At 38.1% G+C, this 24,163-nt stretch overlaps 1 protein-coding gene across 3 annotated transcripts in view; it reads right to left on the reverse strand.

The window, feature by feature from the left end:
• Nucleotides 1-24,163, reverse strand: part of SUCLG2 (succinate-CoA ligase GDP-forming subunit beta) — a 302,213-nt gene that overhangs the window by 214,349 nt on the left and 63,701 nt on the right. For all 3 annotated transcript variants that reach the window (XM_037800053.1, XM_037800047.1, XM_037800036.1), the window contains exon 2: nucleotides 13,312-13,453. In XM_037800053.1, coding sequence (XP_037655981.1) covers nucleotides 13,312-13,393 — 82 coding nt within the window. In that variant the 5' untranslated portion in view covers nucleotides 13,394-13,453. The remainder of the gene's footprint in view (nucleotides 1-13,311; nucleotides 13,454-24,163) is intronic.

A 24,163-nucleotide genomic window follows, 5' to 3' on the forward strand; every position in this document is an offset into this window, starting at 1 on the left:
TACTTGGCTCGCATTTAATTTGAGAGAAACAACAGACTCCCAAATCCCTTGGCTTGTTCCATGCTGAATGAAAGAAAAAAATACATAATTGAGGTGGATTGTTTACTCATTCTGTTTTCATCCTAAGGTAGATCAAGCAATATATTTTTTTTTAAATCTTCTCAACTCATTTTCTGATTTTTCAGTAGGTAACTTAGAAAACTCAAGTAGAGTCTCACTACTATTTAGGAACATCTGTCAAACATTGCCTCCCCCTAGCAACCACCTTGGGGAATAGCGTAGCATCTTAAAAGCCTTATTCTTTACATTCCATGTAATGTGAAGAATGAACACATTTCATTTTCTTTAAAAATTATTCAACTTTTGATTTCATGTACCACCATCGCCCTACAAAATATCAACCAACAGTATACAAGTAATAATATATTCACTATCCAAACACCTGACAAGCTGTATACTAAATACAGTCTGTTACTCAGGTGTTACTGCAAAAGCACTGAGCATTTTTATTTATCTGCTGTGATGTTTCTAATAGTTGTTATTACATTCCTTTTATGACAGCTTGAAACATTCACTCAGTACAACCAAAAAGAGGAAGAAGTTAAAAAGAAAGGGAAATTGGTGACTGTCTAGTTTGTATGAAGCAGGTGCTGTGTTTGTCTTTTTTATCTGACTCATTCCTTGAAGTATCTATTATTATTATGTCCAATTTTATAGTCAAGTAAATTGTGGCTTAGAGTAATCAAAGTATAGCTAGGATGAGAGCTCTGCTCTCTGACTATAAAAGGTTCTAATCCATGAAGCAAGGAGACAAATTTTCCCAAAATTCTAAACATCACGTCTAGCAGAGACTGCTACAGGATCACCAACCCCATTTCCTCCTCTTCCTCAGCACACACTGAGACTGCACTTCCCAGCTGCCCTTGCAGTTAAGTATGACGTGTGATGAGTTCTAGCCGAGAGAATGTGAGCTGCACTGATGTGGTGTGTGCCAATTCTCCATCTGCTCCTCCACGCTCTTCTCCCCTTTTGAGCACCTGGAGTGAACATGATCCCTAGGTCATCTTTAAGAGCCACGCACTGAAGAAGGCAGAGCGAAATAATGGAAGAAGCATCAGTCCCTGAGTCATCATATAGAGGCAGACCAAGAACACCACACTGGACTTTTATGCAAATAAAAAACAACTTTTTATTGTATGAAACCGTGTTCCAGAAGTTAATGTTACCCTAAATACTGTTACAAGAAAAAATAAAAAAAAAAATCATAATTGGATATAACAGGGTCAATCTAGAGATATCATAAACAGTTAAAAGAATATTTTAAAAAAATTTACATAATGCTCATGTTATAGTGTGAACTTTTCAAAGTAGAATGTAAAACTTTATGCATAATATTTCTACTATTTAATATTAAGATCTAATATTCTAATAATATTTATAAACAAATTGTCTCTCACACATATTTATGTAACCATGTATACAGAAATTAACACTGCTGATTATATAAATGATTGAATGCATGCACAGGAAAAAAATGGAGGGAAATATGTTGATGTTAACACTGATTACCTCTGGGTAATGGGATTAGAGTATGTTTTATGTCTTCTTTGTGCTTTTCTGTATTATCTAAGATCAAAATAATAAGCATATTCCTTTGATAATCAGAAGAAATTTATGTTTTCCTTAAATTTTCTCTAAAAAGACCAATACATCTTGAAATTAAACAAGCAGTCCCACTCACAATAGCTCATAAAAGAATTAAACATCTAGGAATAAATTTAACCAAAGAGGTAGATTGTACACTGAGAACTACAAAACATTGCTGTAAGAAATAAAAGAATACCTAAATAAATGGCAAGACATCCATGTTCATGAACAGAAGGACTTAATATTATTAAAATATCAGTACTACCCAAAGCTGTCTACAGCTTCAATGCAACATCTATCAGAATTACAGCAGTTTTTTTGTTTTGTTTTGTTCTGTTTTTTTTTTTGTAGAAATGGAAAAGCCAATCCTCAAATTCATATGGAATTGTAGGGAGCCTCGAATAAGCAAACAAATACTGCAAAGGAAAAACAAAGTTGGAAATCTCACACTTTCTGTTTCAAAACTTACTACAAACCCACAGTAATCAAAAGAGTGTGGTAATGGCATAAAGATAGACATATGGACCAGTGGGATAGAATTGGGAACACAGAAATAAACACACACATCTGTGGCCACCAGATTTTTGACAAAGGTACCAAATACATAATTGGAGAAAAAATGGGCTCTTCAACAAATGGTGTTGGGAAAACTGGATTTCCATATGCAAAAGAATGAAGTTGGACTCCTACCTCATTCCATATACAAAAATTAGCTCTAAACGAAAAAAGGACCTAAACATAAGAGTTAAACCATAATACTACTAGAAGAAAACATGGGAGGAACCTTTAAAACTTATGATTTCTTAGATATGACACCAAAATCATAAGCAAAAGAAAAAAATAGATAAAATATATTTCATCAAAATTAAAAAACTTTGTATGTCAAAAGACACTATCAAGAAAGTGAAAAGACAATCTTCAGAACTGGAGAAAATAATTGCACACCACAAATATTTATACCCCGAATATATAAAGAACTGCTACAACTGAATAACAAATAGACAATGCAAGTAAAAAATGGGCAAAGGACCCAAATAGACACTTCTCGAAAGAAGATATACAAATGGCCCATAAGTACATGAATAGAAGTGTAACATCATTCATTAGGGAAACGCAAATCAAAATCACAATGAAATATACTTCACACCCACTAGGACGGCTATTATTAAAAAATTAGAAAATAATGAGTGTTGGTGAAAATGCGGAGAAGTAATAACGCTTATATGTTGCTGGTGGAATCGTAGAATGCTGCAGCTACTGTGGAAATTAGTTTGACAGTTCCTCAGAAATTTGGAAACAGAATTACCACATGACCCAACAAACCTGCTTCTTAGAATACACTCATAAAATGTGAAAGCAGACACTAGAACAGGTATTTGTTCATCAATGTTTACAATAGCATTATTCACAATAGCCAAAAAGTGGAAGCAACCCAAGTAACCATCAATGGATGAACACAAAAACAAAATGCAGTATATCCATACAATGGAATATTATTTGGCTATAAGAAGGAATCAAGTTGTCACATATGCTACAACATGGATAAACCTTGAAGACATCATATTGAATGAAATAAGCCAGACACAAAAAGATAAACATTGTAGGATCTTGAGTACCTAAAGAAGCAAACTTCACAGAGACAGAAGGTGGTTGATAGGTTACTGGGGGTCAGGCGGATGGGACATAAAGAGGAAATTATAGCTTAATTGGTGGGTAAGTTCTATTTGAGGTGATGAAAAAGTAGGGATAACAGATATCAGTGATTATAGCACAATATTATGAGTGTAATTGATACTACTGAATTGTACACTTAAATGTGAGTAAAATGGGAAATCTTTGCTGTATATTTATTACCACAATTATAATGAAATTTTTAAAAATTGGCTTCATAAGTGTTCAGAGGCAGTGGCCAGGATCCCCCTTACAGTGAGCAGATCCTGAAATATATCTAGACACACAGACCCAAGTCCACAGAGACCCATGGCAGGCTGCAAGCTGTTGGAGAGTATAAAATAAAAAAGGGGCCCAAGGAGAAGCTTCCAAACTGGAGGATTAGGGATGGAAAGCAGAGCCTACTTCTTTCTCAAGAGCAACAAGTAGTCAGGCAGAAACTGTCTGAATCAACTGTTTGGGGATGAGGGAGACGGTAGAGGGGGCGGGGTGGAGGGCTATGGTACATTTCAGCATGCAGGTCAGTGTGGGACGAAGAGCCTGAAAAACATGGGCAGAGGCAGTAATTCCAGCATGGCTCCTGCTGCCCTAGAGGGAAGCAGCAGCAGAAGGCACAATCCTTGCCTAGGGGACAGCTGCAGACTGGGCAGCTGGAGGAACTTTCCAGCCCAAGTAAAGAGAAGAACACAGCTCAATACTGAGCCAGATATTGGCCGGCAAAATGAGAACATGGGATCCCTGCAGTTTCAACCCCTCCCGGTCAGATGCTGCTGGGCTCCACTAGTTAAAAGGTTTTTGAGGACAAATAAGTAACCAAATGGTACTGTTCCAGTTTGCTAATGCTGCGGTTAAGCAAAATACCAGAAATGGATTGGCTTTGATAAAGGGGGTTTATTTGGTTACAAAATTGCAGTCTTAAGGCCATAAAGTGTCCAAGGTAAGTCATCAACAATCAGGTAATTTCACTGGAGGATGGCCAACAGCATCTGGAAAACCTCTGTTAGCTGGGAAGGCAAATGGCTGGCGTCAGCTCCAAGTTCTAGTTTCAAAATGGCTTTTTCCCAAGACGTTCCTCCCTAGGCTTCAGCTCCTCAAAAATGTCACTCTTGGTTGCTCTTGGGGCATTTTTCCTCTCTTAGCTTCTCTGGAACAAAAATCTGCTTTCAAAGGCCGTCTCCAAAATGGCTCTGTAAGCTGAAGCTCCTCTCTCCGTTTCAGTGAGTTCTTCCAAGTGTCCCTCTTGGCTGTAGCAAGCCCGCTCTTTCTGTCTGAGCTTATACAGTGCTTTAGTAAACTAATCAAGGCCCACACTGAACAGACAGGGACACACCTCCATGGAAACTATCCAATCAGAGTTATCACCCACAGTTGGGTGGAGCAAATTTCCATGGAAATACTCAAAGAATTACAATCTAATCAACACTAATACATCTGCCCACACAAGATTACATCAAAGATAATGGCGTTTGGGGGGACATAATACATTCAAACTGGCACAGGCATCATCTGATGGGCAGGCTGGAAAGTGCAGGAGAGAAAAAACAGGGCTTTTTGGGAACTCTTCAGATACTATATCAGACCCATCAGGGCTGGTCAAAAACCCCTGCATGGGTTTTTGACCTGGCCCTGTTTAGGCTGGGAAATACTGATGGTACAACTGTCAAAGCGGTGCCTAATACAAACCCAAGCAACAACTAAATCCAAGACAATAGAGAGAAACTGACAATCAGAATAGACCCATCAAGATAATCAAATGATCAGATATCAGCAAAAAAACACAAGGCACACTAAAACACAGAGAATTTGCCCAGTGAAAGGAAAAAATTAAAGTCAGAGGAGACACAGAATTTGGAATATCTAATCAAGGATGTCCAAACAAATCTCCTAAATCAATTCAAGGAAATGAAGAAAATACGTGTAAAGAGATAAGGGATACTAAGAGGAGACTGGGAGAGAATAAAGAAGAACTTGAAAGAATACAAAGAAAATAACAGACCTTATGCAAATGAAAGGCACTGTAGAGAAATTAAAAATATACTAAGAAGGGTGGGGAAAGATGGCAGAGTGGTGAGATGTGGAATTTAGTTACTCCTCTAGGGAACCTGGTAAATAGCTAGGAACTGTATGAAACAGCTGATTTGGGTACTTCTGGGACCAGACACACATAGTACACCAGTCTGGAATGGGTGGAACGGCTGACATCGCAGTGACGAACTGTAAGTTTCCCTGGCCAGGAGGCTGAGCCCCTCCCCCACAGTCATGGCAGACTGTCTTGGAGCTGGTTCCCCCAGGGAAAAAGAAACAGTCTGTGCTGGGAGCAAGGAGGCGGCTCAACCAGACCCCAATTGCAGAATTAATTATCAAATTCAGACTGCTGAATAAAAGCTCTAAGCACAGATAAATCAAGAGCAGGCACAAAAGGAACCAGGAGGATTCGGCCCAGCAGAGGAGGCACGGCTAAAAACAATAGCAAAAAAAAACAAAAACAAAAACAAAAACAAAAATAGACTTTTGGGGTTGGAGAGGTTCAGAATACCTGGAAAGGGCTGGGCTCCAAGAAAAAAGGGCACATAGAAATGGGTACCAACTCTGGCTCTTGTTTGCAAATGCAGGGAGCTGAGGTCCAGCTCTGAAAAGGGTTTTTTTCTTTCTTTTCTTTTCTTTCTCTCTGACTCTATATTTTACTTTTCAATAGCCCTTCAGAGGTGCTGGAAATCTCATGCTTCAGCATGGTCCAGGCAAGAGTGGAATTAAGTTGTCTGAGAGTTAAAAGCCAGGTGAAAGAGATATTTCCATAAAGGTTATTTTTAAACAGCTTTATACCGAGACTGACAAAAGTTGGGGGCTGGGGAAAGGCCATGAAAAGGGATTTCTTTTTCTTCTTTCTTAAACTATTCTAAGTAGCTCATTACAGACAGTCTCATATATTTGCAATTGGCAGCTGGACCCAGGCAAGGGCGGAGCTAAGATAGGTCTGAGACACAAAGCAATAAGTCCAGTGGAGGTGATAATCCCCTAAAGGACATAACTTCCCCAAGGGAAGGCAGAGCCTAATTCAAGTGGTGGCCCTTATTTAGAGAACTAGACCCCAGGGGTTAAATAACAGAAACACCTTGAGTCAGCCACGACCCTGGCAGGGACAGGGACTGCTGAGAATTAAAGGCACCTGTGGCACCTCTTTACACTGCGGGAGCTGCAGGCTGACAATTGCCACCTGCAGGACAGGATAGGAAAGGCACAGAGAATAGAGGCTTCACAGGAGGCTCTGACAACTAATTATAATATGTAAACTCATAGACATAAAATCTAGGATACAGAATGAGGCTAGAGAATGGTGAGCATGTACTTAATATGTGAAGAATTTTTAACTAGGTCAAACTTAAATGTTTGGAAATGGATAGAGGTGATGGTAGCATGTTATTGTGAGTATAAGTAACAGTGCTGAAATTTCGGTGAATGTGGTAGAAAGGGGAAGTCTAGAGTTATGTATGTTAGCAAAAGGAAAGCAAACTATGGTCTATAGTTTAGAGTAATATCTTAATATTCTTTCATCAACACTAACAAATGTACCACACCAATACTAGGGGTTAAGAATAGGGGTGAGGGGGATAAGAAGTATTGGATGTTTTGGGTTTTCTTTTTTATTTTTATTTCCTTTTTCAGAGTAATGAAAATGTTCTAAAATTGGTTGTGGTGATGAATGCAGAACTATGTGATGATACTTTGAGCCATTGACTGTATACTTTGGAAGGACTATATGGTACATGAACATATCTCCATAAAATTGCCTCAAAAAATAATAATACAAACCCTATACAGACAACTCCAATATGCCCCCAAAACAGCTCCTCCTCAGATACCCAGATTCACCAATTCACCAATTTTAACACTTTACCAAATTTGCCATATCATTCTATCATATATATGTGTAGCATCATCATCTATTTCCCAAACATTTGAGGGCAGATTTCACACATTATATGCTTTGAACGAATAATACTTCCATGTACATTTCCTACAAACAAGGATATTCATTTATGTTTAAAAAAAAATCCAGATGGTAAGGGGCTAGCTCCTGTGCCCATTTACCCCAGATGATGTTTTTCTGCATTTATAACCCCATAACATGTCGTCTGGATATTCAGAAACACCAAAACATACACTGGGGTAAGCCAAAGACCTCAGGGAAAAATAATTCGCAAGAAAATCCTGGAAAATGAGGCCATTTGGCAACATAACGTACTTGCTAACTCACAATGAGGAGGCTTTAAAAATCAAGTTAATAAAATGACTCCATTAATGACATTGAAAACACAGAAAATGAAATTATGTTAGTTGCCGTGGATACACCATCATGGACACGCAGAGTGCTGGAGATATTCTGAATCAGTCCTTAAAGGAAAGCCTTTCCCTTTGGTGTAAATGAGGATTACATGAGATGATATCTGCAAAAAGGCTCAGGACAATGTCAGGTACATGGCCAGGGCCCATGCTATTATTTTTATTGGTTAAAAGGTGAAAAGAAGAATTAGTCCATGGTTTATTATATTACCAAAATTCAAGCTGCCTTTCTGTTCTCATTCGTTTCTAAGGAAACTGTGAAAACAAGCTACATCTGCACTTCCATAAAGCCTGCCAGCCCACAACCTGACTTGATCTCTACCTTCACTCTAGGCCTCCTGCTGCTTCTATTCTGTGAACACCACAAGACAATTAGGAGAAAGATATTCTAACACTAAGAAATTCTAAGGAGACAACTAGAGAAGCCCATTTATATATGCAGACTCAGGAAGAAAAGAAAAGAACATTTTATAAAAGGGTAAGGGTGTGGAGATCGCCATGCAAAAAATATAGGCAAAGGCTACAATTTGTTGAATGGGATCCTTTTTATGAGTATATTAGGGAACAGCATTAACTTCAGTTTTGGTGCTCCTCTAAGTAATGTCAGCAAGTGAACATCAGCAAGTGAAATTTTTCTGGAATAATATTTATTGAGCACTTACGGTGTCTAAGCACTTTCTATCTGGCTGTGTCATGGTTGTTAGCTGCAAGCAACAGAAATTAACTTTAGCAGAAAGAAGCATAAAGTAAATTACAGAAAAGATGCCGATGGCTCACATAAACACCAAGAATGCTTCAGAATCAGACTCAGAAAATGGGAAGGGGTCAAATCATACCACAAGAACCATTCATCAGCTGAGGACACCACTGTTAGTTCTAGAAAGCACTGCTTCCACCTCTGATTCCAGATTCAAAATAATGGGCAGCTGATATGCTGGTAAGCTGAAGATTTACTACACAAAAGTCAATGTTATCATTAACTGTCATTATTAGACAATGATGACCATCACCTCAACACAAAGGATCTAAGTCCCTAGACCCTAAACACGTGATGTGATAGGACAAAGCCACAACAATCAAGGATGCTTACCATGTATTTAATTGCTCATAGGATTAATAGCACATGGCACTCAGTAGTCAATGAGCAGCAATTCCCTTCTTACATAAAATACAATTCTTTAATGGTGTAAGTAATTCACCAGGCTTTAGGATGTGATTATATATAACAAAAAGAGTAAGTTATCATATTGACGGAAGGAAACATGTTGTAGCTGAAAGCTATCTGAAGCTAGTCAAATTCAATAAAAGCTCCTTATTTCCATTTTAGGATAAATGTCATTAGCTCAGAGAAGATTAATTCATCCATTCATATTTCAATTTTCTTTCCTGGCAAAAAATAAAAGTGTAATACAATCTTCTTGCTTAATAAAATGTTGCAATTTTCATGTCAATATGAATGGAATAATTAACAAATTGTGAAGGTTCCCAAAACTAAAAGGTAGTGGTCGGTCTTGGCTAAGTCTCACCTATGTTCATATGCAAACACTCGTCCAGGACCAGGCTGTTTAGTCATGTGAGAGGCACATTCTTTCATTAATCTTTAAAGAGAACTGAAAAGGCAACATAAAGATTATATATGCACAGAGTAGGTATTCCATAATTAACTGATTTTATATCTTAATTTAAATCCATAAGACAAAAAGAAGAATACAATTAATAAGCTTCCGGAGACAACTGTAGGCAAGGGAGACAACAATTCCTTCCTAAAAGCTTGAATACATAAGGTAGTTTGTGCAACTGCTACAGAAATATATTATCCATATATTAAAAACTTAATTCACCAGACCAAATTAGTCTCTTAATCAGACATAAGCCCCTTTTCTGTGCAAAAAAAAAAAATGAGGAATTCACTCAATACCTTATATTATTATGAATTGTGTTTCAGAAACAAAAGGTTTGCATTATCCATTTTAAAAAATGTTCAAATTACAAGGTTTCCATGACTATACAGCAAAACATTCTATTGCCCTAAGAGATAACAACAAAATGAATCATTAAGAAAATATCTGCAGACTACAGTTTCTATAATTGTGCCTTAGAACCTGAGACATCTAGTTTTAATTCAATCTTCTAATTTTAATAATATTCATTTTCCATCTTAAAAATGCTGACCCACACATAAAATTCTCTCTAGAATATCATCATCAAGTTAGTAAATAGGAAAAAAGCTTGGGGAGGAGTTAAATCTAATCTAGCTGAGTTCAAATCCCATCTTTGTCATTCATTAGCTGTACAACTTGGCAAGTTTTTTAACCTCCTTGTGCCTGTTTCCCTGCTTATAAAATGACAATGCCATGCAAAAAATGCCATGATCTGGCAACTGACTAAATATAATAGACCCACGAGGCATTAAAGACGATCTAGAGGTCTCTTAGCTGAATGAGTAGGGAGAGATAAGAAGAAAAGTAGATTTAGAGCAAACAAGAGATGACAAGTTCCAACTGAGCAAGGAGAGCCTGGGACACCCATGAACAGATGGCCAATAAACAACCAAGAATGAGGGTTCAGACACAAAGAAGCATATTTGTGAGTTAATCAACAGAGATTATACTGGAAATCATAGGCACAGCTAATACCAACATTTATTTTCAAATTTGTTTTCAAAATATTTGATAAAATGTCATTTTATTTCAAAACACATCCAAATATGAATAAAGTAGAAAGGTAAGCAAATACATCTCAATCGTTTATAAACTCTTCAAATTAAAATACGAACTCCTAATATATGATTGACAGGATACTGATTGTCATTTGTCTCTGATCTGTCTGTGAATCTGAATCTTGATGGCAATGAACCACCTGGAATTACAAGCCACTGATGGTGATGATGATGATGATAGCAATAAAATCTTACATAGCACTTACTGCATGTCAGGCACATTATCCTGCTGTGAATTTTTTTGTAAATTACAACATCACAGTTAAGGTGGAGGTTCCATTTTAAGGACAGTCAGGAAGATGCATGTGTAATTTAGCTTTAACCTTAACCCCAAATGCATCTGGTAAAACTCCAGTTGTGCTTTTGGCTCCTGTCAATCTTTTAGCAACAAGAATGTAAACACTGAAGTTTTGCCCGATTCATCTTGTTTCGTTCGCTTCAGGCAATCTCAGTAACATGTATACTTCCTTCTATATTTACGATCAACTCAGTTCATTTTTAACTTAATGGGATTGGTATGATACACTCTTCCAATGCTATAAATTTCCCCTAAGATCAAAACTGTTATTCAACAAAGGAAACCACAGGAGATCTGCCTTCTACAAAAATGACTCACTGAGTAAGAGAAGGGCTACTCATTTATTTACCAAATGAGATGGTCAGATTAATTCTCTAAAATCCCTTTTAGCACTAAGCAGGTTCAAGAGCAGCTCCATTGGCCATACCATCTAAAGGAGCATTACTGGTACAGCAATTGCAGCACTGCCACAGCATTTTAATACCTTAATCCAGTTTAATTTTCTTGGAACCACTCCCCCACAATCAAAATTGCATTTTTTCATTTTCTTTTAATTTTATTTTATTTGTACTTTTTTTATTTTCTGACTCTTCCCTTCCCCCACCCAGACACAAGCATGCAAGTTCCACTTTGCTAATTCCTCCAGAGCAAAAATCTGTCTTACAGGTATTGTGTACACCCCCCACTATAAAGGGATGGCTAAATAAATATTTATAAAACAAACACATGACTAAGAATACAATTAAGTCAGTAAGTCCAAATCTTCATGGAAATCTGAAAGATAAGTCCTCTCAGCTGTGCTATGCCTAAGGGTGGAAATCAGCTGCATCCAGAATTCCCTCAAAAGGACTCTTACACCTGGGATACTGGTGCTTCACAGCATTTAGGAAAATAATGGAGAAAATGAAAATCAAAGTAATTTGAACTGTCATTTCTTTGCTCTTATTTTCCCAATCCCCAAGCCACAGAAATATAAAACAAAAATGATCACTTCTTGTTAAAAGGTTGGAATATTAACTTTGTCTTAGTCTATTATCAGTTTACCAAGGAGCTTTCATCCAGGTTTAGGTCTAATTTACTGTTTTACCATAAAAACTAATTTTGATAGATTGTCATTTCTAAAAATGTAAGTGTCTTCCAATGTCTACATTTAGCACCTGAAAAGTAATTACAAATTAATTTCCTTCTACAATGTAAATTCAAAGAAGTAAAAGGGCGTATCTGTCTTCTACAGTTATATCCACATGGTGCTTAATACATGGATCAACACTCAATAAATGTATGTTGAAGAAAGAATAAATACACATTTCAACTAACAGAACATAGAAAGGATCTGGTGTATTAGCATCTGGAAAAACTCTGAAAAGGAGATAAAAAAAACAACTTGATGGCTGAAATACCTAAGTAAGTACTCTTAAAAGAAAATAAAAAATTGCCAGCATCTATACTGCACTCTAAACTTTGCTCCTGTTGCTTTGGTGAAGAAGGCTAACAGATGCTCTATTCTTTATCTTTGGTGGTAAACAACTGCTTCCAATGTTGCAGATGAAGATACACACGCAGTGTATTCTTGTTCCAGTGTCCAGATCTGCTCTGTCCAATATGACAGCCACCAGTCACAAGTGGCTACTGAGCACCTGGAATGTGGGTCATCTGAATCAAGATGTGCACAAGGTGTAAAATATATACTGGATTTGCAAAGACTTAGGACCAAAAAAGGAATGTAAAAAAAGCCCATTGATAATTTTTAAATATTAGTTACATATGGAAATGATAATATTTTGGATATAATGGGATAAATAAAATATTACTAAAGTTAATTTCACCTTGTCTTTTTGCTTTTCTTAATGTCACTATCGGAAAATTTAAAAATACATCTGTGGCTCACATTATTTTTCTACTGAACAGCACTGATCCAGACTGACAACAACAGTCTGTACAATATTCAGAGAAAAACAGACTGTGGAACCCGATTCCTAATTTCACATTCTACACCTAGGGAAATTGCTTAGATTTTCTACCATGTAACAGGATGTTGACACGTACAATCTCCCTTAAGGAATCACAGCAGCACTGTGAACTCAACACTATTAGTCCTGATCTATAGAGAAGGAAACTGAGGGGCAGAAAGGAGAAGGCTCTTATGCAAAGTCACAAAGCTGGTAAAAGGGAGGGCAAAACACTGAACCAAAATCAGACTGTCCTCGAAATGCAAGCTCTTCTTTTCATTATCCTCCAGTTTCTCAGCAGGAACTCTCCCCATGATCTAAGAGGCTTAGAGAAGAATGCCAAGTCCCTCGCCTGAATCACCCTTCCATGGGCTTCTCTCTGACACTCAACCCCTCTCAGCCCTACTTCTCCCAGCCAGTGAACCATAGAGAAAACTGTGTTAACTGGTGACTAAACAAGCTCAGAAAAATTACCATGGAGTGACATCCCACATGCTGGTATCATGACTAAAAGAATAAAGCTGTCCTAGCTGGGCTGTTTTTGTTTTTTTTCATTCAAAGTTCTCTACGGTATCTTGTTAGTGTTAGTAGAACCCACAAAGAAGGCATTTGAGTAGCGGGGAAACCACTACAAGTGAATTCACTACTTTGTGACTGTGTATTTCACCTGTTATTAATTAGCTTACTTAGTCTCTTAGCAGCCTCCAGCGCCTCATTCGCAGAGTCTGCCACAAAGAACCTTTGAACTTTCACTCCATGGTCGAACATCAGTTTCTTGCTCTGGTATTCCTGCAGGTTCAACCATCTTCTAGAGGTGAACTGAACTGCCTATAGAAATTGGGAGAGAGGAGAATGATGCTTATTAATAACAGAAAAAAATAATAGTCCCAGATGGCCAGTCTTTTCAGGTACCCTCAACTGGCAATCAGTTACACAGACGTTAGAGAGGAAAAAAGACAAAAACCAACCAACCAACCAACCCCCAAAAACTATCAATTCTTCATGCTTAATTATTTTTTAATGTTAATGCCATTTAAAAATGTTAAGGACAACTACACATACACACGCATGCATGCATGGTTTAAAAAAATGGTGAAAACTGAATGGGGCTTGTAGTGTAGTTGACAGCAATGTAACTGTCAATTTCCTGGTTTTGATATTGCACCTCATCAAGATAAGATGTCACCACTGGGGAAAAGATGTGTGAAGGATACATGGGACTCTGCAATATTTTTGCAATGTGTGAGTCTATAAATATTTGAAAATAAAAAGTTACAGAAAAATGTTAAGAACTCTATTATACAGTGTGGGCCTGCCTTTTGCTCTCCCAAATAAAGCTCATAGCATTATTTTAATAACCAGATGTGCATCATTAATCATTATAAAGTATCTCAGGGGAACTGTTTTAAATTGTTACGGTCACTGGGCCACAAACTAATCTGTTTCTTTACCCTAGCTTTTAATGGAGTCCAGGTACAGTCACCATGCATTTATGAGATTACCTCTCTCACGCCAAAGCTGAGTGCAGGAATCTCAAAGATTCACCATTAATTAAACTTGTTCCTAAATTGCAACTTATGTATTAAAGTAACATTGCTTAAGTATCAAGCAGAAGTGGTTTTCCAAAATGCGCTATCAATTAGTTTTTATCTGTGTTGAAAGGAAATTGTCAAAGGGCAGAATGACATGAACAAATATTTTTTTTCTTCATTTTATCCAATATCATCAGCATTTCCTATCAAACAGCATTTCCCATTTGTAAAAACAAAATAAAACCAGGAAAAAATCAATACATTTAGTTTCAACTTGTTTCCATCCGTGAGTCATGATGCAAAGGAACCACAACTCAAAAGAGGTAAGATGAGGATACCATTAATACACAAACCAACCAAAAAATCAACCACACAACTGGATCACAACTGGATAATCATTTGCTACAGTCCCTGGCAGGCTCTGGCAAATGGCCTCAGTGAATGTCAAATGCATCTACAGAGCTTTACACATGTGACATTAGCTTGTGGGATCTCTAATGTGTCCTTAAAATGTCATTTTCTCCTGGAAGACGCTGTACTCATGGAGCATTTCTGACAAAATGCAGATTCCAAAGAGGACCTAGAACCTTACAACTAAACTGGGTTCTATAGTAAAGGGCAGAGAGTGTGTCTTAAACTACTTTGTAACTTTAGGAAGACTCTTTGAGTTTGGCATAAAAAACTACCAGTTAAATGGTCAAAGGAATAAACCCTGCCTTTTATCCCCCAATATAATTTTTCATTTCCAGAAACTGACCTCTAAAAACAGAAAAGTAAAAGTTAGTCCTTAAGATCTGAAATAAATAAAACATACTTGATACACACTTGTAAAAAAAAAATCCAAATTTCAACATGATCTAGCTAGAGACATCTGTTCTGTCCTTTATAAATATTGGTAATGAGGTTTTTAATATTTTAAGGATGTTGTTAAAAGTTGGCAGTACTTCATCTGAGCTAAAAATAATTCAATACTGAGCTAAAAATAAATTATCAGACAAACAATGTTCACATCATTTTTATATTCTTTGTTAACTTGTAGATCTTCCTTATTTCTGACTTTTTAAAGTCTTGATAAAATATTGGCAATATGAAAAATACAAAACTTCATAAATGAACATACTTGTAGTCTTAAAACTTTTAATAGAATGCCATATAACATACCAAGAAAAATACAAGTTTAAGGCATTTAGTAAGGGCCTCCTAATGAAAGAAAAGAGTGCACATTAGATTATGCCATTTTCTGGAACCACTTTTATAAGGAAAATGAGAAAGATCAATAGATTAAGTCTATGTTGACATACCAATTTAAAGCCATTAACTGAGGCAGAAAAAAATACAGTTTGAAAAGCACAATTGAGAGGGACTAAATACAGCCACAGTGTGATTGTGGTCAATTCCTTTTCATCAGAATACTTGCCGTATTTATTCTGGACCTGTTAATGCAATCTGCTGCAAACTAATTGCAATTGATCCACAGAGCAGCATCATAGACATATAATACATATTGACTGTTTCTACACTGACTAAAACCAAAGCCTGCTTAAAAGAGGTTGCTCTTAAATTGAAACCCAAGACAGCGAAAATAGTTCCAAAGTCAATGCTAACAACAGGAGCTATTACTCCACAAAGGATAATCACCTATTTTTGTTAATCCACAACTTGGAAGAGTAAGTCTAAAGCTTCATTAAGTCAGCTTTACTTATTAAGAATTTGTGATAAGTCTAGAGAGGAACAACTTAAGTTTATTTTGTATTTTCGGGGGAAAAAAGGAGAAGTAAAACTTGATCAGTAAACAGACAGTGTAAAGAATGCTGGAAATGGAATAAACTGCATCATCATAACAATAATCGCTTCACCTACTATTAACTGAGCATTTGCCACATGCTGTGTATTATATTAGGAATTTGTGCTATCTAATGGTCAAAACAATCCAGAAAAGTTAAGTATTCTTATCTCCCTTTGTGGTTGTCATCAGTACCAATCAACAACTACTGCCAGCCTTCCTCCTTCCAGGCACTTCTTTGCCCTAGATGAAGTTAGGCAAGGCCATGTAACTGCTTCTGGCTAGTAAGTTGTGAGTACATATGATGTGTGACACATCTGGGCCAACATTTAACTGCCATCCCTCCTAGCCCAACCAAGCTCTCTTTTCTTCTTGCCATGGGGAATAGCAATATTCAAGGTGGCAGCTGATGTATTAGCCTGGGGCCAGAGTGAAAAGGCCACATCCCCAGGTGACTCGGTATGCACATATAATGAGGGTGAAAAATGAAAGTTTGTGCTTTATTAGCCACTGAGATTCTGGGGAATATTTGTTATAGCTACAGAACCTAGCCTATCTTGACTCAAACCATCTTACCCAATTAGAAAACTAAGGCTGAAGGTTAAGTCACTTGCCCAAGATGACATACAGGCTGCTGTAAAATTAAACTTCTCAGATCAACAGTGTAACACTGTGTTTTTACTATGGCCCCACATTCCCAGGGAACCCTTGGTAATAAAGACTAAAACCAAGATGAAAAAGTACATCTACACCCCCATCTTCAAAAGGCCAAAGCCCACCAGGAATAGGACCCTCATGAAATGTTGGCATAGCCACACATGAGAAAGAATGCAAGTACTCCAATCTTTGGGAAGAAGAGAAGAGGAGAAGTAAGTGTTGCCCTAGGACACTTGAACGATAAAAGAACTTTATTTCAACTTCTAGAACATGCTATGTTGTAAGATCCTAGAATAATACCTTCTCTGCATCAGAAGTCTGGAATCTCCCAAGGAATCCTCCATAAATTCTAGAATGTGAATAATGGCAGGGAGTTTAAAAATCATCTCACTCAGTGGCTTTCGAATTGTTTCTGACAATTATTTGCCTGCTTGCCCTAAGATCCATTCCCCGCCCTTCTCCTGCTAGGATCTGTTTCACATTTCCCATGCTCCTTTGACAACTGGCTGCTGCCTAAATTTGAGACTCTGTTCACAGACTGAACAATGGCTGGAAGGAAGACACCAGGCTTTGCTTTCCCTTTTCTGAGTCAAGAAGCCTCTCCAGCAAGCTTGCATCTCCTCTGAAGCTCCACATCCCTCCAGCCAGCCCTTCCTTCCATAATTCCAGCTCCCACTATATCCCATCAGCTGGACCTGGGCTATGATATCACCAACTCCTTCCATCTGTAACACTGTAGAAAATTCCTGCTGTTGTCTATCTCTAAGTTGCCTCCCCAGCCCATTTGCCTTCCTGTTGTTCTAATATCTTTGTACTAATTTTCTGCCTATTGTTAAATTCTATTAAACAACCTGGTGTGATCTCCCATTCTCCTGATTGGACCCTGATTGACTTAACGCTCCACAAAGCCCAAAGGAGCGCACCCCTTCAGGCAGGGGAGTGGCAGCCCACTGATAAAGGGGACACCAGGGCTCCACTCTGAAGCAGTTTTCCACTCAGTTTCGTGTTCCAAGGTATAAAAGGACCAGGGAGTTCCAACTTCCTCATTTTACAATCAGCTCCCTTGGGGCCCAAGGAGGGAAGGTGAGCCAGAGGCAGGATAAGAACTGGTCTAATTCCTATTTTTCCCCCTCTTTCATGAGGACTGATGAGGACTGTGGGAAAGTGTCTGTCTTAGGAACGGCATCATGTTCTGAAACCACCTGAGGTAGGTAGTCACACAGATATAGTTCCTCTGGGACTTGGACATTGACCTTTCCATTGCTCCTTTCCATTCCATGTTTCTTTGACCAAGAACATATTTCTAAGCTTAGAGAAGGGAAAAATACAACTTAAAAGAAAACAGCACATAAAGATTTAAGAGCCTATGGGAACAAGGAAGCAGAGGTAGAAGAGAAAGAATGAATGAGGGAAAGGACAAAGAGAACCAAGAGATTTAAAAAACACTGACTAAGAGGGTAAAACTTCACAAGAAAACTCAAAGCACAAAATTAGACAGCTACACAGAAAAAAAAACGACACGACTGAGAAATCATCCTTCACCCCATAGTTTTAAAATTAGAGGTGTAGAGACTACTGAAATAGCACTGCAGGAAAAGAAATCAATAAAGGGAGTACAGAAAGAAGTGTCACCGAACAGGGTGTCCCCCAAGGGGAAAATGTATGAGCCACATTTGCCCACTGGCTCTTGGCACTTTCTCCCTTGCTTTCTTCAGCCTGCATTTCCACAGTAGTGCTGCTTCACCAGGAAGAGCAGAAGACTCTCTAGCAGTCGGGAAAATACAAATTGGCACAAAAATGAGAAGCCATTTGGCCAAAAGGAACAAGGATACAATTGAACTGGAAAAAAAAAAATCAAGATTTGATAATATAATTGGTGAAGGCATGGCAGAATGGGCTTTCACACACATTACCCATGCAAATAAAACATGGGTGCAACCACCTTCAAAGTTAACTTGGCAGCACATATAAAAACTAAAAACACTCACATCCTATGATCTGGAAATTCCACTTGTTGGTTATCTATCCAAGCAAAACACTCACACATATACTGGAAATACATACATGGATCTTTGTATAGTATTCTACATAATGAAGAAAAAAGTTGGAAACACTCTAAACGCCCATCAAATAGAATTATGGCTAAATAAACTAGAATATATTCGAACTATAGAAGTATATGAGGCATTTAAAAGAAAGTAGATGCTCTTATCTGTGGCAACACAGTGTCACCCAATATCCACGAGCTTCCTGCATTTCTCAACCCCTACATTTCTCAATTCTCTTGTTGCTAGCTCTGGCTGTGTGCCAAAACATTTAAGCAACCATGAACAACTCTCCAGTTCCCTCTTCCTTGGCTGCAATGACCTGGAAGCCACAAGTTGAGATGGTGGAGCCACAGGGTTGGAGTAGCCCGGATTATTGAGTTACTACATGGATGGCAGCTGCTCTGACCTGACCCACATGTGCACAAATGAGAAATAAACCCTTGATTGTTAATCATTGAGATCGTGGGAATAACTTGATGTGGCAGCACCGACAAGTCTAGCCTAATACACGTCTGCATAAACTATCACTGAGTGTTCCCTAAGACACATTATGGAAAGAAAACAGTAAATTGCAGAAAAATATATACAGTGGAATAACATTTATATTTTAGATACACGTGTCCACTCACAAAGCAATATTCTACATCTTCTAAGGATAAAATACATCTATAGGTAAATGTATACCAAAAAACCTGAGAGTTTACTTGACACGGGTAAATTTGTGGAGAACAGATCAGGGAGGTAGTGGTCAAAGGGATCTTAAATCTAACCTATAATATTTAAAAATTTTTAAACAATGAATTCATTTATTATTTGTGTAATGAAAATCAATGTGCTTAAAAATAGCATCCAGAGGAAGTCATCAAAAACCTAGGCTTTAACTCAACTGTGGGGCCTGGGGTCTCTACTAACTTGTCTAGAAAATGAAGGGCTTACTCCCTTACTTTAATGCAGCAGTGTTCTACAAATGCAGTGTGAAAATCCAGGTGGGGGAGCTAGAGCTTGCATTCTCTATTACACAGAACTTACAATCTCTAATATATACTCCTGCTGTTAGATATGAAGGGGCTCTTAAACCTCATTTTGAGCTCTCAACAGTGACGATGACAGTAGAATACAAACAAGGAATTTAGCTGTAAATGCAGAGGAAAATATATTTCATTCTCATTACAGGCATGGCAACAGAGGCAGATGCTCAGTGGGCTGCAGCAGGCCAAAAGTTGGTATGTGGTTGTTATATTTTAGTTTTTGCCAATGTTATCCTGTATGCAAATAAGCACCCATAGATCTACCTTAGCCATGTTACCTAGGAAATACCAGGCTTCAAATAAACACGTTGGTGCAAATGAAAAGACGAATATAACTCAAAATGTGTCTCAACATGAGAATCATAAAAGGCCCACTTGCTTAAAACAGGCTCTGCTGAGGAAGCCATTTTAACCATGCTGTCCTGTAAAAGAGACTAAGTGGAATTCTGTCTGTAAAAGGCATAATAATGATGATACTAATAATAATACTACTCTGTTTAGGCCTGAATACGAAATGCAGGCATGCCAACTCTTCCCTCAGAATGAAAACACACTGAAGAAACAGGTAAAGAAAAGCAACCAGCATGATTAGAAGCCCAAGTCTATGGAAAGGAAAAAGTAATAACAGCAGTTGTAGAAGAAAGAGCAGGAATGTGGGAATCTACATGCTGTTTTATTTTCCTCTGTGTTCGGGCAGAAGTACATGGTCTTCTTTTGGAATCGCCTTTGGAAATATAACATCTCTTTGTCTAGAACTGGAATGTTCCTGAGGACTCTCCACTTAGGTGATTTCCACTTTGCACACTGTAAGGAAATTAATTAACCAATTAATGATTCCCTTGGGGCTGAGTTTTCAAACTCTAGTAGGACTGCTAGAGACCCTTCCTTACACTGTGGATGAGAGAAAGGGCAGCTGAGTTTCCTCATTTATAAAACAGAGCATCCTGACAGAAACACAGAGGTGGTTGTGAGGATTAAATGAGCTAACAAGTGCAGATCAATTGGTATGGTGCCCAGCAGCACATCATGAGTACCCAAAAAGGATATTAATCATTATTATCTAATGAAATATAAAAGGGTAGAAGGGAACAGTGAAACAAGGAGATACTTAGCAATAACTAGAATAAAAATAGTAGGTGATCACGCTTTAAAAAAAAAGTGCCCATGGGTGTCCTACTGTTCATTTTAAATGCATCTGGGGACATATTTTTAAACTCTAAGCGTGGAATCTCTTATATGTGAATCACTCAACAATCACAGAAAAAAAAAAAGTAATCTGCAAGAGGAAGGATCAAACAATCTCCCATTTGGTAAGCATCTTAAAGAGTGCCGTTTGTGCTAAGAGAAGTAAATTTACTTTCCATCTCAACTGAGCTAGGCTATCCCCATCTCACAGATAAGGAGGTTTGAAGGTGCCAGAGGTAAAGGCCACAAAGGCTACAAAGAGACAGCCCATGATTGGAATACAAGTCCACCTGCCTAAAAAAACCCACTAGCTTTCTATTGTTACAACTCTCATTTTTTTGTCAGTCTATGTATGACACTTTTGTCAATAAAAAGAAAGATTGCAACTGTGCCAGTTTGAATGTATTATGTCCCCCAAAATGCCATTATCTTTGATGTAATCTTGTGTGGGCAGACTATCAGTGTTGATTGGATTGTAATTCTTTGAGCGTTTCCATGGAGATGTGCCCCACCCAACTGTGGGTGATGACTCTGATTGGATAATTTCCATGGAGGTGTTACCCCACCCACTCAGGGTGGGTCTAAATTAAATCACTGGAGCCACATAAATGAGCTGACAAACAGAAGGAACTCAGTGCAGCTGTGATGACATTTTGAAGAGCAACTGAGAGTGACATTTTGAAGAGGAGCTACAGCCAAGAGGGGCACTTTGAAGAATGCACAGAAGCTGAGAGAGTAGCTGCAGATAAGAGACAGTTTGAAGATGGCCGCTGAAAGCAGACTTTTGCTCTGGAGAAGATAAGAGAGGAAAACGCCCCAAGAGCAACTGAGAGTGACATTTTGGAGAGAAGCTGAAGCCTAGAAAGGAACAACTTGAGAGAAATCCATTTTGAAACCAGAATTCCAGAGCAGACACCAGCCACATGCCTTCCCAGCTAACAGAGGTTTTCTGGACACCATTGGCCATCCTCCAGTGAAGGTACCCAATTGTTGATGCATTACCTTGGGCACTTTATGGCCTTAAGACTGCAACTGTGTAACCAAATAAAACCCCCTTCTATAAAAGCCAATCCATTTCTTGTGTTTTGCATTTCGGCAGCGTTAGCAAACTAGAACAGCAACTATCACTGACAAAACTATACTGCCGTTCTTTATTTAAAAATATTATTTTCCATTTAAAAGACAGGAAAATAAAGTAGCTAACAAATTGGGAACAATGATGATGATGTGGTATCTGAAAAAAACAGTGTTGATGGGATGTGAAATTTCATTAGAGTAGATGGCCACAGTAGAAAAATTCTTTAAAGTTTACTGATCAAGAGAAACTATATTGAGCTCTTGTTTACGGAAAAGCAAGATCAGACAAAGAGCCCGAGGCCATTTTTGATCCACTTTCAAGTGTATCTCTGAAGGTACCACACTTTCCTCTGTCTAAGGACCCCAACAGTAAGGCAGGCAGCATCTGTTAAAACAATGATAATGATACTAATCTGTCCTACCAGAAAAGAACTGCAAGTCAAGCTTTCAAATGACCCAGAAAGTGAAGCGCAGTAGGTTCCCATTATAGAGTTAATTTTTCTAGGGGTGCCTTGGAAAATAACAATAAGCCTCATTATTTAACTTACAAAAAGTTTTAGATTGGGTCCTCTGAAGAAGGAAAGCATGCCCAAACAAGTTAGTTAAAAGGAAGCAATGATCAGAATGGAAATGTCTAGAGCTGCCATTTTCCCCAAAAGCCAGTGGAGTGCCAAAGTCTTGTGTTTTTAAACTAAACCAAGCAATACTAGCTAACATTTTATGAGTGCTGTGAAGTTCCAGAAACTGTTATACACTTGGTGAGTATTATCTCATTTAATTCTCACAGTTATCCTATGAGGGAAGAAACGGGCAGAACCCCACTTTACAGATGAGCTCATTAAGGCTAAGAGAAGCTAAGTACCTGCTCAGGGTGACAGAGCTGGTTAGAGGCAGAGTCTTACTTCAAATCCAGGTGTGTTTGTGCAGTTCAATAAGCCAGTAAGCCAGTGGTGGAAAATCACCTCTTAATGCACAAAAGTAGGACTAGAGCAGTAAAATCAACTGGGGTAGGAGGAGAAGCAGGAGGCTCTGGTTTATGGATTTCACTGCAGGCAGGTATAGAACTAAACTGAATACAAGGTTCAGGGAGAAAATGAGAAGTTCTGATTGAGAGAAAGGCTGCTAGATGGATCTCACTAAGTCAAAAGAATTAAGACTCTCAAAGATACTGCCTCATCCTTTTTATCCTAGGTTCGGTAGAAAAGCAGCATATTTTTTTCTAAGGAGCAAAGAAATGTAAAGCTCTTTTAAGTAAGGACAGATGCCCAAAGGAGAGTTCATTCCGTAACTCCACACCGCTGTTCTGCCAGCAGCCAGAAAGAAAGGAAGGGGAAAAATGCAACCTTGATAAACATTAGCATATAAGCACAGCAACAGAAACAAATGTATAAAAGCCTCTAAAACTACTGAACAGTTTCGTTTCAAAATGCCTGCCTGTCCCCTGCCACCGGAGAGTGTGCCAGCTTGATTATGCTGCAGGGAAAAATCACCTTAATTTTACACTGTGAACAGAACTGGGCAAGATTTATTTATATGGAGAAAGAAAACAAATTAAGGTAGTGGAAACATATACTTGCATTTAACTCCTATCAAAGAAAGTTCTGTACCGTGTTCAGTCATTAGCAATTTTTCACTATACAGGTATAATGTGGGTGCCACAGTACTTGGCATTTGGGATCTATCAGGTTTTTTTGCCATCACAAAGCTTATGTCCTAGGAGGGGAGGTAGGGAAGAAAGAAGTGAATGCATAAATGAAGAGTGTAATTACACAAAGCTATGAAGGAAATTACATGATGAATTATGGAGGGCAACTTCAGATTGAGTGATCACCTAGAAGAAATTATATCTGTGCAGACACCTGAAAATAAAAAGGAGGTAGCTGCATGAAGAAACTGTAAGACGCATACCAGGCACAGACACCTGCATGTGCAAAGGCTCCGAGGCAGGGAAAGGGTTAGTATGAGAAGGAACTAGGAGGGATAAGGGTAGAAAGGTGAGCCTCAGTCATGAGTTTTGATTTTATTCACCCAAAAAGTTTTAAGTAGGAAAATGACAACATAAAATTCACATCTCTCTTCTTTTTAGAGAATGAATTAGAGAAAGCAAGACCAGAAGTCAGGAAGCCAGTTAGAGATACACTAAACCAGAGAGTCAGCAAAATTTCTCTATAAAGGGCCAGACAGTAAATGTTTTACGCTCTTAGAGCCAAGTAGTCTCTGTTGCAACT

This window comes from Choloepus didactylus, chromosome 1 (assembly GCF_015220235.1).
Source record: "Choloepus didactylus isolate mChoDid1 chromosome 1, mChoDid1.pri, whole genome shotgun sequence".
In the NCBI taxonomy this organism is placed as follows: Eukaryota; Metazoa; Chordata; class Mammalia; order Pilosa; family Megalonychidae; genus Choloepus; species Choloepus didactylus.